This window comes from Nylanderia fulva, unplaced genomic scaffold (assembly GCF_048542155.1).
Source record: "Nylanderia fulva isolate GAGA-0341 unplaced genomic scaffold, ASM4854215v1 Scaffold7, whole genome shotgun sequence".
Classification (NCBI taxonomy): domain Eukaryota; kingdom Metazoa; phylum Arthropoda; class Insecta; order Hymenoptera; family Formicidae; genus Nylanderia; species Nylanderia fulva.
In genome coordinates, this window is record NW_028190807.1 from 1,872,327 (window position 1) to 1,886,440 (window position 14,114).

The 14,114-nt window shown below is 28.4% G+C and overlaps 3 protein-coding genes and 1 long non-coding RNA gene across 11 annotated transcripts; 2 read left to right on the plus strand and 2 right to left on the minus strand.

Moving 5' to 3' along the window:
• Positions 1 to 1,329: 1,329 nt before the first annotated feature.
• On the minus strand, positions 1,330 to 2,000 carry LOC114934586 (uncharacterized). Its single transcript, XR_003820311.2, has 2 exons — positions 1,643 to 2,000; positions 1,330 to 1,517 (listed from the first exon to the last, which is right to left on the minus strand). It is a non-coding gene; the product is annotated as an uncharacterized LOC114934586 (long non-coding RNA).
• Positions 1,807 to 2,855, plus strand: LOC114934585 (succinate dehydrogenase assembly factor 2, mitochondrial). The gene is made up of 3 exons (XM_029307246.2): positions 1,807 to 1,986; positions 2,062 to 2,213; positions 2,440 to 2,855. Exons 1-3 carry the CDS (start codon positions 1,954 to 1,956, stop codon positions 2,708 to 2,710), a joined length of 456 nt encoding a protein of 151 aa, XP_029163079.1. The 5' UTR covers positions 1,807 to 1,953; the 3' UTR covers positions 2,711 to 2,855.
• Positions 2,856 to 2,992: 137 nt separating this feature from the next.
• Positions 2,993 to 9,526, minus strand: Blm (Bloom syndrome helicase). 4 transcript variants are annotated; one of them, XM_029307244.2, is made up of 16 exons: positions 9,259 to 9,526; positions 8,904 to 9,141; positions 8,654 to 8,747; positions 7,743 to 8,468; positions 6,926 to 7,652; positions 6,744 to 6,854; positions 6,494 to 6,666; positions 6,137 to 6,358; positions 5,646 to 6,007; positions 5,305 to 5,563; positions 4,808 to 5,191; positions 4,587 to 4,737; positions 4,317 to 4,504; positions 3,821 to 4,145; positions 3,475 to 3,664; positions 2,993 to 3,400 (listed from the first exon to the last, which is right to left on the minus strand). In XM_029307244.2, the coding sequence occupies exons 2-16, from the start codon at positions 8,996 to 8,998 to the stop codon at positions 3,247 to 3,249; spliced, it is 4,161 nt and encodes a 1,386-aa protein (XP_029163077.1). In that variant the 5' UTR covers positions 8,999 to 9,141; positions 9,259 to 9,526; the 3' UTR covers positions 2,993 to 3,246. The 4 variants fall into 4 exon arrangements, with proteins under 4 accessions (XP_029163077.1, XP_029163076.1, XP_029163074.1 ...); XM_029307243.2 differs by having other exon boundaries at positions 2,993 to 3,397; positions 8,627 to 8,747; XM_029307241.2 differs by having other exon boundaries at positions 8,627 to 8,747.
• A 242-nt stretch (positions 9,527 to 9,768) lies between these two features.
• eas (ethanolamine kinase 1) lies at positions 9,769 to 12,945 on the plus strand. 5 transcript variants are annotated; one of them, XM_085488638.1, is made up of 7 exons: positions 9,770 to 10,443; positions 10,559 to 10,861; positions 11,176 to 11,313; positions 11,475 to 11,740; positions 11,843 to 12,069; positions 12,211 to 12,433; positions 12,602 to 12,945. In XM_085488638.1, the coding sequence occupies exons 2-7, from the start codon at positions 10,742 to 10,744 to the stop codon at positions 12,678 to 12,680; spliced, it is 1,053 nt and encodes a 350-aa protein (XP_085344764.1). In that variant the 5' UTR covers positions 9,770 to 10,443; positions 10,559 to 10,741; the 3' UTR covers positions 12,681 to 12,945. The 5 variants fall into 5 exon arrangements, with proteins under 5 accessions (XP_085344766.1, XP_085344767.1, XP_085344764.1 ...); XM_029307245.2 differs by having other exon boundaries at positions 9,770 to 10,013; positions 10,626 to 10,861; XM_085488640.1 differs by having other exon boundaries at positions 9,769 to 10,861; positions 12,211 to 12,286.
• The last annotated feature ends 1,169 nt before the right edge of the window (positions 12,946 to 14,114 follow it).

Genomic DNA, 14,114 nt, shown 5'->3' on the forward strand with positions numbered 1-14,114 from the left:
AACAAAACGAAAAAATTGGCGACTGAACGACGTCATAGTTCGATAACTATTGTCTATCGATTAACTAATTGGCGAATTCGTTTTATCTAAGAATTTTAAGAGATCGTTTCGCAGATATCGATGCACACATACCCAAAAGTTCGGGACAGACACAGAGAGTAGACTAGTTTGAAAATGCAGATTTTATTTGCGTACAATAGTGCCTTTTCGAGAAGAATCTTCCGGATTGTTATAAAATTATCGCACTCTCATACGCATCTGCAGACTCATGCACACGGCGAAAAAGAAAAGCGCTGCGAATTTTAAATAGGATACGTTTAGAAATCGCTAGAGAAAAAGGACTCGTTCGTAGTAGCTGCTAGATAAATCGAGGCCGGTCAAAAAGCAAAGTGCGAGACCGATATAATAAAGATAAATAAATCAAGTTCAAGCCTTTCGTTAAAGATGATACTGCATATTTTTTCAAATTTTGATATGGAACCATGTAGACTGCTAGAATGTTTCTTATACGGATCATCATCGAGTGAAATAAAAACATGTAAAAAAATCAGTCTTATCAGTCTACATGGCTCTATAAGATTATAACAGATGCATTGCATCGACCTACATGTAAATATGCGCTTATAAAAATATACTTATATATATATATATGTGTGTATATATATATATATATATATATATATATATATATATATATATATATATATACATACTTACACTCACACATATACACATATAATAAATTATGAACGAATGTCACGGCTTAGAAAAATGAAGAAAAAGAAGGGAGAGAGCATAATAATTCATAACCAGTACCTAGAAGGGCCATAGCGGACCCAGATGAGTGATAATGTATAATGTGGTAATAAGCTATATCATATGATTGCGAGTCTTGTACACGTAGTCAACAATTGTAACGTTTGTGAATACATAAAATAAAAAGACGAAAAAAAAACTGATTATTGACATATTTTTTTATATACCCAGATAGCCACAGTAATTATTATGACATCATTTTGATGGCAAATGATGCATTTTGACATCAAAATGATGTCATAATAATTACTGTGGCTATCTGGGTATATGTCCTTCTTTTATTCTTTCTAGAAATGTGAGATATGTCTTGGAAAGTCTATATAATATGTATGTATATATAGATGTATATATTATATATAGATGTGCAATTATATGTATTTTTATCATGTCTTAACTTACTAACAAAAGCCATCTAAACTTCATAATTTAATAATACAAAATAATAAAGAATTGACTTTCATCCACATATGAATCCATATGTTTGAAATCAACTGAGGTAGATATATGCTGTGATGATTATTTACATTATTTATTCTTCCACTTCAAAACAGCATTGACATTTCATATAAAAGTCCACTTTCGATTTTCTTTCTGGTTTTTTGTCTTCTTACGACTTCAAATGTTCTAGATTTCTTTTTAAACTTCTTCCTTATCAATAAATAATCCTTTGTACTCCAACTTTAACAATCAGCTTCATTTATCTACAGTATAACGTGTGAAGAATTATGATTATTACTATTGAGTGTGATTATTACTATTTATTATTACTAAGATTATTTATAAGCTTATTGAAGTTTCATTGTATTTTTGAACATATATATAGTACCTATTCTATTCCTTCATCTTCCTCTTCCAAGATTATTAATGACACTGGATAAGAGTATATATACAAATATATATATATACTCAAATTTCAAAAATAGAGTTAGTTTAAAAAAAGCCAAGAGGGATATCGATCTTACTGACATCTATGAAGCATTAGCGAAATTTTATCGAAAATCGCTCAAGGTAAATTAAAAACAGCTGGAAACCGGCGCAATAACTGTCAATTGTCGCTTATAAATTATAAACATATAATGTAAGCATCTTGACAAGAGATATTATTAGATTATATGCGCAGCAAAATTATCCGTGATTATGAATATTATATCTAATCGTGTCACATCCCGTGTAAGTATTTGAGGATATTAATTATGAAAAAAACGATACGAAAGTATTCTATACAAAATGTAAATAATGCTTCAGATCAAACCACTTTTGCTTACAAGAAGTTTGTGGACAAGTTTCTCGAGGCAAAAAGATGATTTCCAAGATTTGATTCATCCAGAAGGGCGGGAACCCAACATTCCGCATTATGTGGAACGTGAAGGAGAAAATGCTGATCTAAAGAGAGCACGGTATTATAAGTTTTGTTACAGCGAACAGTTAATTTCACACTGACAGAAAGTCAAGAAATTCTTCATTATTATACATATTACATGGCTTATTTCTTATAGTTATAATTAGATTATAATTTGTATCAAAATTATTATTTATGTATTTATATTTGCTTCCGATGTAATCTGCTGATGAAGTTAATTGTAAACATATTTTAGCGATACATTCTATTTTCTGTTACTTTAGATTGACATATCAGTCCCGTAAACGCGGAATGTTGGAGAATGGTTTACTTCTTAGCACATTTGCAAAAAAGTATTTGAATACATTCAATGACACACAATTAAGACTGTACGACCAACTAATAAATTTGCCAACGAATGATTGGGATATATTTTATTGGGCAACTGGTGTGAAACCAACTCCACCTGAATTTGATAATGAGGTGATGGACTTATTGAAAAAACATACTCGGAATGAAGATCGACAAAGTAGGATAATGCAACCTAATTTGTAAATCTGTAAATAATGTATTACATTAAGTAGTAATATAATGTAAACAGATATGTAGTAATAATTTAGATTAATGTAATTAAAATAAATAATAAATTATTGTTGTGTGTAGTTAATAAAGAAAAAATCTTATTTGTGAAAATTTTAAACTGCTATTTTCTCTATTATTGTATATCCATATGAAACAATTAGACGACGATAAAGATATAATATTGCTTAGACGTATCAATTATATATTTTAGTATATTGTAACTTACTATCTGTGTTTGCATACTTAACAAAATCATTTATATTACAAAAAATATTTTATTACAAAAACAATTTTTTATATATACATTTCTCGTGAATCCTTAAAGAATATATATAAATATAACATGAAACGTTCCTCATAGAAACATTTGTTAGCAAATTGTTTTATTCTATAAAATCGTTAAAACGCCATAGATAATTTTGGCCATCATGTATCCCGAAATTCGTATAGGAATAGCATCTGCAGCAGAAACTTCGAAAATAATATATAGAGACAGAAAAGGGAAACAATTATTTAATGTGCAAGTATCTATTAGGATTTGCGAGATATTGTTTCGACTGACTAAAAGTTGCAAGTCCTATCGTCTTCTTTGTAGTTGCATTAACTCTTGTTGCTGAACTTTTTGATGTACCTCTTGATGAACCTCTTCCTCTCCACCCGCTACTAATATACGAAAAATGCATTATTATATAAAAATAGTATATAAAAAGACACAATCACATCTACTTTGATATTACCTTGAGCCACCTCGTCTATACTTTTTATTGGTATTATTAGATTTACTGCCAATTTTCCGTTTCTTACCACGGCGACTATTAGTACTACTATTACGAGAATAATTGGAAGTATTGTCATCCCAGGTACTATCATTATCATCATCATCATCAATATTTTGTTCTTTATTATCTTTATCTTCGTCTAACAATACTGAAAAAAATAGATTATTCAATAATATTAAATACTATATACAATATGTAATCTTTACTCGGCGTTACAAGTTATATGTATATAATATATGTGAGATCCGTAAGAGAAAAAGAATTAGGCAATGCCTAGAAAGAGACTCCGATACTACATATATACCAATTTTCTCTGCTGCATATTTCTGTGTAATCTCTAAGAGAGCTTTGCCATATTTAATAAAGTTAGCTTTAGTGACGTGTGGTATTTGTAACATGGCTTCTTCAGTGTCTGGTAAACGTTGACTCATAGCTCTGACAGCTACCATATTCATAATAGAGGAAGCAGAAACATCCAGTGTATTAGCAATTCCTCGTATTATTGTCATCAACTCAGCATAGCAACGGTCTTGCAATTCTTTTATAATACTATCAGTTTTCTTTGTGACTGTCGAAACTACGGCTGTGCCACTCGTAGGTTTATTTGATTCTCTTATTGGGATTTGTACCTATTTGAAATTAAATAAAATACACAATATATAATAAGATGTAATAAAAAAACTTCAATATATGCTAATATATGACTTGCTTATTAATAATTAAAGTATATATTGCAAATTTTGATTCAATGGTACATTTTATATTCCACAAATATCTCTTTTTTTTATTTCATATATTACCTTTACATCTTTTCTCGTCATGAGTTGACTCGCTTTTGGTCCAATTTTTAAATATGCACAAGCAATCTCATTATTAATATACATATTTTCTTGTAAATATTCTTGCAATACCATATAATGTAAAAGACGTTCTATGTTGGTTTTGTTCCACGATTTGCCGCGACCATATAAAGGATGTGTTGTGAGACCTGTTGTTCAAGAAGAAATATTTAGATATGTATTGTCATAAAAATACTAAGTTATTATTACACATGAATTGGTTATACCAACCTAATTCTCTGATCTTTTTAAGATCGCAACCCTTAAAAATATTTGTTAAGAGTATTAGGGTAAGTTTACAATTCTTTCTGTTATTCATATCCCGTACAGCTTTCATAATCTCTTTTGCATCTTCAGTTGCATCCAACATTGTAATCTCTTCCTAAAATTAGTCAGTAATAATTTTATTACGTTATTGCAGTTATTATATACCTTGCACACCTATAACATACCTTGCATCTGCAGTTATCACATGCAGTTGTCTTATTTGAGATACACTGTTGTCTATCAAATATTTCTCCAAAGTAATTAAGCTGCAGTGATCTACGACAATCTGTAGTATTTTCACAAAATGCTACCATCTTAAATAAATTATCCATATGTGTACTAATGACTTGTGGATTTGGATTATCCAATTCGATCATCTTTCTAATCCTGTGCATGTCTGCATAATGATAAAACAAAATACATTCTGCTAACTCGCCGTCACGACCAGCGCGGCCACTTTCCTGATAATAGCCTTCTATAGATTTTGGCAGAGCTGCATGTATTACAAAGCGTACATTAGGTTTATCAATGCCCATTCCAAAAGCTATAGTCGCGCAAATAACATGTATCTAAAAAGAATATATTTATATGAGAATACAATTATGTGACAGAGTATAATTATAATTTTAAAAAATTATATATTTAAAAAGTTGGGACATAAAAATGTAAAAGAAAAACGTACTTCATCAGAGATCCATCTTCCTTGACAGTTACTTCTTTGATTATCTGTAAGTCCCGCGTGATAACTCAATGCTTTAATACCATTCTTTTTCATTTGCGCAGCATAATCATCACAATCCTTGCGTGATAAGCAATACACAATACCACATGCATTTCTAAACTTTGTCATTACCATAGCGATAACTTCGTCGGAACAATTTTTTCCTTTCTTTGAGATTATACTATACCTTAAGTTAGGCCTGTTGAAACTCGACATAAACCTAAAAGTATAGTCATTATTTCAATAGAATAGAATATATGTATATACCTATATGTGTGTCAATAGTTGTATATTAAACATACCATTTTGGATTAGTCATACCCAATTGATGCAAAATATCTGTTCTAACACGTGGTGTAGCCGTTGCAGTTAAGGCTATTGTCGGCACTTTGGGATAATTGTCTCTAAGAAATTTTAATCGCTTGTAGTCTGGTCTGAAATCGTGACCCCATTGACTGACGCAGTGCGCTTCATCGATGACAAATCTTGCTAGCAATTCTCTCTCGTATAAAATAGTTAGGGTATTACACAATTTTGGCGAGGCGGAGATTTTCTCTGGTGTTAAGTATAATATTTTAAGAACGGGTTCTTTTTTGGCGAGTTCCCTGTATACTGCTTCCGCTTGACTGTCTGTTAAAGAACTAGATAAGTGAGCTGCAGGAATCTGCAAATTTACAAGATATTAAGAAAATAAAATGAAGATAATATAAAGCAACAACTTGTATAATGTGTATAATATATATGTATATTTTTTAAATATTTTTATTATGTCTAATATATCTTTTTTTCTTACATCAAGCGAAGTAAGCTTCTGAACTTGATCTAAAATAAGACTTTTCAAGGGTGAAATAACAATTGTTATTCCAACACTTAAAAGTGCAGGCAATTGATAACAAAGAGATTTTCCACCTCCAGTTGGCATCAAAACGAAGCAATCAAATCCCAATAGAGTTGCATTAATGGCTTGCAATTGATTTGGCCTAAATGTATATAAGCCAAACCTTTGTCGAAATATCTGAAATATAAGAGAATACAATTAAAATGTGGAATAGTATATTTTTATTAGTAATTTATGAATATGTACAAAATTATTTATAATGGCATAATATTTGCTTAATTTAAATAGGAATTACTAAAAAAATATTTATACCTTTGACATTTCTTGCGAATGTGAATAAGTTAAACCATCAAACTCTCCACTAGTACCATCATTTTTATAATTACCAGTAAACTTTCCATATTCGACATTACTTTTTTCACATTTCGATTTTGTTTTAGTATCATTGTGCTTACTACTTTGTGCACAATGAATCTCTGACCAATCTATGGGTTAAAATAAAATAATTATTTATCAGATTATGCAGCATAAGTATAACAAAAACTGTATATAAAATTTGTACCTATGGAATCATCGTTTATTTCTATGTTACAATTTTCTTCCAATGCTGGAAATTTTTCCAACTCTTGTGTTAATGTGCTAACTTTCGCAGGAACTGTATAACAACTACTGCCTATAAAATATTTTCTCATTAAAAATCTTTAATATAAAAAGGATTAATGTTTTACGTATTATCTATCTTACCCTGAGAATTACTAGTATTAATCCAATTATTTGGACTTTCTTTAATGCTGTTTATTTGCATAGATGTATTTATTTCAGTCCTTGGTGGTGTCTTAATACTGTCATTAAATGTATCCTGTATGGATAAGGAAACATTGTCAGTATCTATTGAAGAATCTACTGTCATTGACATTTGTTGATCCTTCTCCCACATTTCTGCTATTGTTTTAGAAACTTGAGTACTTAATACTGTTTTGATAGGTCTTTTTAATTGAAAAGTGCTCTTCTTATTTGGAACTGTAGTTTCAAATGATTTAATTGCTATTGTGGATTCCATATTACTATCATGCTTCTTTGTATGTGATTCCATTATATTTGATAAGTTTTCATGACAGTCTATTATTTTAGATATTGAGGTACTCGATGTATCAAAATCATTATTTGTCAAATAACTCTGTGAAACTGGTTTTTCATTTGATGACAAAGATTCAGGCGTTTCCGAAAATATGGATGCATCATGTTCATCTTCTTTTTGTAATTTTGATAATCTTGTCTGCATTAAACGCATTTTAGCTTTTACATGTCGATGTAGGCCTTGTAATTTTATGAAAGCATCTCGATCAAACTTTGGAAATTGTTCCAGTACTGGTAATGGGATCAATTCAAGTGCAATATAGAATTTATCAAGAATTTCAATTTGAAGATCCTTTAAATTTTCGTGTCTTTGCAGCAACTTATCCTTTGTAGTCTACATATAATAATCAGAAATAAATAAGTAATTAATATCTATTTCTGATATCTCACATTAATCAATATTAATTTACAATATAAAACTTACAGGTATTGTGGACATTACTGGTTTCTTTCGAATAGATTCAATCCATGAATTTAACTGCTTATTTAAACCTAAATCTTTAAGATTTAATCTAGGATCAGGGCCTACCCATTCCTTTCTTGGGGATTCCTTGCTACTGCACTTTGAGCGAGGACTATCGGTATCAGAATCTGAAATTATATTATTGGTCTTTTGTTTATTACTGATGTGTTTCTTCTTAGGAGTCCATAGATGTTCATTTTCTATATTTTTTGGTGTAGCATTAGTGACCTCATTAGATTTTTCTCTATTTAATGTTGGACTGTTGGGAGGAAAATGTTTGCTATTACATTCAGTATAGTGATTAATTTCTGATATAATAGTCTGTTTTTTCTCATCTTTTTCTACTTTGTTTGATTTTCGATTTAACTGCAAACATTTTTTAACATTTTTTCTATCTTCCTCACTATCAGAAGATTCAGGAATAAAAGAAGTATTTGCAGAATATTCTTCTGTATTCTTCTGTAAGAGATTTGAAGATTTTGTTCCTTTTTCAATTCTCTCCTTTTCCTCTATTGAATTTTCAACATAATATGGCTTTGTGTGTGAAGATTTTATTTCTTTCTCAATTCTTTCTTTTTCTTCTATTGAATTTTCAACATAATATGGTTCCAATATGTCATGAATCTTATTTGCTTCTGTTTTAAATGGACTTGTGCATGAATCTGAACTGGATGAGTCTGAATTATCCTGTTAATTTAAAATAATGAAATAGTATAAGTTGTTTTGTAATTAAGTAATACTGTTTTGTAATTAATCGTTTTGTGAATCATATGTTTAATAAATTATACAAATATATAAATTAATTGATGACAATATTATAATTATAAAACAAAATTATAGCTTACAAAATCTATTATTGAATTTATTGTTACCAAATCTCCAGCCACCTTTTTTGGTTTATCAGAACACAAATCATTGAAAGAGTCATTATTTGAATCAATTTGCTCTTCTTTCACTTTTGGTGTACTAAAAAATAGTAATAATTTCTATCATCCTTTTAAGAAATATATAAATATATATTTATTAATATATTATATTTAATCATCAAATTTATAAAAATTAATATGTATCATACATATATAACTTAAGATATTTTCTTAAAGTCCAATAAATTTGATTTACCTAGACTGCAGAATATTCTTTTTATTTGTTGTCTTTGCTAAAAATCCCACAATTGTAGATTGGATATTCTTTTGACCAAGCACCTTCTTTGACATTATTAATACAATTTTTAAACAGCCACAAGAAATTCACGCATATAATGCGTTTCATTCGATTATTTTATCTCTTTGAGACAATTATTATATCAAACACACACTATGTTCAACTAGGCAGTGTGTGGCAGTGTAAACAGTAGAATCTTTGAAAATTACAAAACATACATATATTAATAAAATTCTAGAATTATATGCAAATAAATATGAAACGTCATTAAAAAGAAAAAAATCAAACAGACAAATATACATTACGTACGTACAGTAACATAACACATTTAACGCAAGTAAAACATCCTATATAACATTCAGGTTAGGAACATGTCATGTCAAGTATGTCGCACATTGACACATGGAATAACGATATTAAATAGTGAACTGTCAAAGAATGTTATAAGATTATAGAGAAGATAAAATGATAGAAAAATTAAATAACGACATGTGAAACGAGCGTGTGATGTGATTTGGCTCTCCCGCCATTAATCATTAATCGAGATGAACTGGAGCCATTTTGACGCGATAATCGCACATCTTCACACATTTTTCAAAGTTGCATTCGAAAATCTGCAAACAATCTTTAATTCCGATTGGTCAATCAACGTCGTTCGATCAGACGAGGAGATCATTTATTGGCTGTCGCGTTATCGAGGCTTCACCTTTCGAAACCAATAGAAAACATGGATTTTAATGAGATTTTTGTTCCTAGAATAGAAACTCTGCTATTGGACAAAACGTAACTACACGAATTCAGCTGCAAACTCAAAATTCGCAATCGATAGTCTGCGATTGTAATATGAGAACGCGCCAAAAAAGTGATGTTTTGACAGAGCAGCAGGTGTTATACAACTATAATATAAACACGCATTACCGAGCATCGAGCATCTAATGACGCTCGCATAATAATCGATGACGAAATTATCATGATCAAAAAACTGCACTCGATTAGCTCAATGCTGACAATATCTCGCCTCACAGAAAAGTGAAATGTGTCATTCCATGACGTGGACATGAAAATGACGTGTGTAAAAAAAACTATGTAATCGACAATTATAAATAATTGCTAAAATTGTTACACGTAAGCAAGGTCATCACATAATACATTTAGTTTAAAGCTTTATGTATTTATGCGTCAAATGTTTCAAAAATTTGTCAAAAGAATCATATTTTGCACACGTTTATCGATTACACGCGAAATATGTAGAAACAATAAAATGAGCTCTCTGATGTAGAATATCAATTTTATAGATGAATGATTAAGTTAATATATGCACAGTTTCAATATCGTAATTTTCTTCAATTGGCTACCACCACTTTATCATTATGAGTGATATAAGAGCACGTGTGACCGGATTTCCTTCTTCAGTCACAGTGGGTCAACCGTAGAGATCATATAGTTTATAACAATTTTCACACACATCTGTTACTATTGTGCATCAGTATCTGGCTGTGTACACAATTTTGTCTTTATTATATATAGATTTCTTAATGAAATAATATCTTATGTGCTTGTAGCAATTTTTTATCTCCCCAAAAAATCTATATATTTTATTCCTTTTTATACAGAGAAAGTATATACTCCAAGTTTCTAAAATTCAAATTTTATCTACAACTTTATATAAACAAATTTCAGCTATATTTAATATTTTAACAATATTTTATTAATATTTTAATGAGAAAAGAAAAAAGTATTTAAATAAAATTAATACTTAAAAAGGAAACTTGTTTCCATAAATCGTACATCAAACTATGAATGTATGTGAAGAATATCTTAACATTACAATAGATGAAGATAAAATTATCGATGGTGCAAGAGATGTTATAAAGAGGATTAGACCATCCTGGCCTATACAAGAATTGAATTTCAAGGTAATACAATAATCAAAATTATTTTTATAATATATATAATAATATAAAATCTATCAAAGATAAATAATATATATGTCTTTTTAAAAAAATATGATTATTTGCCTCTATTTATACACATTTTTATTAAACATTTATTTATTGATAAATATTCATTTTTCTCATTAATATGTGACAGTTGTTTTTTGTAGAAAACATATTTGTATATAATATTAATCATCTTTATTAATTTTATTAAATATCTTTAATATTAATAATTGTTTACAAATATACTTGATAAGATCAATAATTATAAATATTTTTTTCTTTTGTATTAGCCATTTACCGATGGAAAAACAAATAAATTGGTAGGAGTTTGGTATGCAGGGCATTATACAGATATGGTCCTGATTCGAATTTATGGTAATAATTCGGATTTACTGATTGATAGAAAAGATGAATTAAAAAATATTCGGGTAAAGATTTTATTAATTTTATATATTATTATATTCTATTTTCTCATATTACTGTTGTAATTAATTAAAACTTTCAAATTTATGTATTTATGTTTGACCAATATACTTTAACATATATGGTCAGTAATTATAATATATATGGAATAAATATTTTTGTATAGATATTGAACAAGGCTGGCTATACTCATTGCATTTATGCTACATTTAATAATGGATTTGCCTATCAATTCTTGGAAGGTGAAACTCTAACTTTAGAAACAATTAGGGACCCGAAAGTGTATCCATTAATTGCAAGACGTATGGCTGATATGCATAGTCTTGAGCCTGAAACTGGACCTGAGTCGAAGAAAGCTTTTATTTGGGAAAAAACAAAGAAATTTATGCAAATTATGCCCAAAAAGTTTTCAGATCCTCTCAAGCAAGAAAAGTAAGCAAGAATTATGAATTAGAATCTTTTTCTGGATATCATCTAAAATATATTCAGAAAATATTCATTTGCTCCAATTCTTATAATATCTTTTACTTTAAGGTTTGAAATGTTGATTTTACCATATGCAGAATTAGAAAAGGAATATTATTTATTGGAGAAAACACTTTCAAAAGTGAATAGTCCTGTAGTATACGCTCACAATGATCTTTTATTAGGAAATGTACTGTACAATCAGGAACAGGAGAATGTTGTTTTCATCGATTATGAATATACCGCATTCAACTATCAAGCATTTGATATAACTAATCACTTTGCGGAATTTGCTGGTAATTATATACTATTTTTCAAAGTATTTCATGTTTTCTTTCACTTCAAAAGTACTGAATTAAAAAAGGTATTTATTTGCTTCATTTCTAATTAATTAAGTGTCTGTGCATTATATAAGATTTTACACACATATATTTAAGGTATTGATGAGCCAGATTATTCTTTATATCCAAATGAAAATTTTCAAAAAGCATGGTTGAAAGAATATCTTCAAAGGTATAATGTGACTAGTAATGTGTCTGAGAAAGAAATTAATAAATTGTACTGGCAAGTTACTAAATTTGCTCCCTTGCCACATTTCTTTTGGGGCTGTTGGGCTCTCATCCAAAGTGAGCATTCACATATTGATTTTGATTTTTTGGAGTAAGTATAAATACTTGTTGCAAAGAACAAAAAAATACAAGAATGTCAAGTTTGATAAAATAGTAAACAATGAATTAATTTCTTTAATAAAGTAGAGTAGAACTATATTAATTAAATATCTTTTTTCTGAAATTATATGTACAATACATTTTTTTAAATTGTTTTCAGATATGCTGCAATACGTTTTAATGAGTATTTCAAGTTAAAGGAAGAAACCTCTAAATTGAAAATGGAATATGACAATTAAAAATAACATTTTTTAAAACACATTCCAGCATAGAAGCATTTTTTAATACTCTCTCTAAATACACATTAGAGCTTAGATTTGACATTCTACTGACACAAATATTGTGTAAATATGAATGATATATTGTATATATATTGTGTATATTGACCACTATATACAATTTATAATATACATATTATTTTATTACTAATTAGAATTGTGATATATGTATATAATAAATGCATTTATGAAAAATAAATAAAAATATCAATAAACAAGTCTAAAATTAGTTGTCTTTATTAGAGAGTTCTGTGCTAAATATATTTTATATATTTCATTAGTATAAGTATAAATATCTATAAAAGAGCTGTTAAAATTGTTAAAACATATACGTTAGTCATCAGCTCAGATTATTGATATGAAATTGTTCTCAATATGATAATATAATGATAATATTCTATGTATATATATATATATATATATATATATATTTTTTTTTTATTAGTAAGTACAAATATCTATAAAAGAGAGGAGCAGTTGAAATTATTAAAACATTAGTCATCAGCTCATTGTCAGATTATTGACACAAAATTGTTCTCAATGATAAAATATTTTATATGTCAATAAGATATATAAAATTGATTATAAATCCTATACGCATATATATATCTCACGTTTTTCGTTATCAAATTTTAATCTCTCAAATAATAACAACTCAATCTTTTTATCGGGCTATTCTCTGTAAACTACAAATACGCAGATATATATAATTCCTGTTTTAACGATAATAATAGAAGATAACGTAGATTTAACAACCACAAGTGCGCTACAAAAAAGTTCTTTCGTAAAGATAAATATTCATCTATTCACGAACACGGAGAAACAAAATTATAACGATAACACGTATTTAATGAAGCTCGCAAATAACACTTTTCAAGGCCATTGTAACTTCATAAGTCAATATGTAAGCTTACCGGTTCTTGATATATGTTAATAAATTTTATTATTTTATTTTTTTTTTAATTATCTCGTACACTCTTTTTTCTCCTTTTTATATTTAAAATAAAACTACTGTAGATTTCAGATTTTAATGAGAAACGATCAGACGTGCGACTGTAAAAAGTGTAGCTAGATCTATAAACATATATATATATATATATATATTTTGCATACAATATATATATTGTATACAAGTTTTTTTTCGAATAATTACACACTTTTTTTACGTGTTTGACATTTAAAATAAAATAAAAACCAGACTAAAATTGTGTTCAGAAAATGTGATAAAACCAATAATAAATATATATAGGTTCAATCTTTAATTGCACTTTCTTCTGGATTTAAAGGGAAACAATAAGTATATATATATATTGTTTTTGGCGAGAGAGAGAGAGGGAGAAAAAGTGCAGCTGAAAAATGTGTCCAACCGATTCTGTAATTTAATGTTTATGCAAA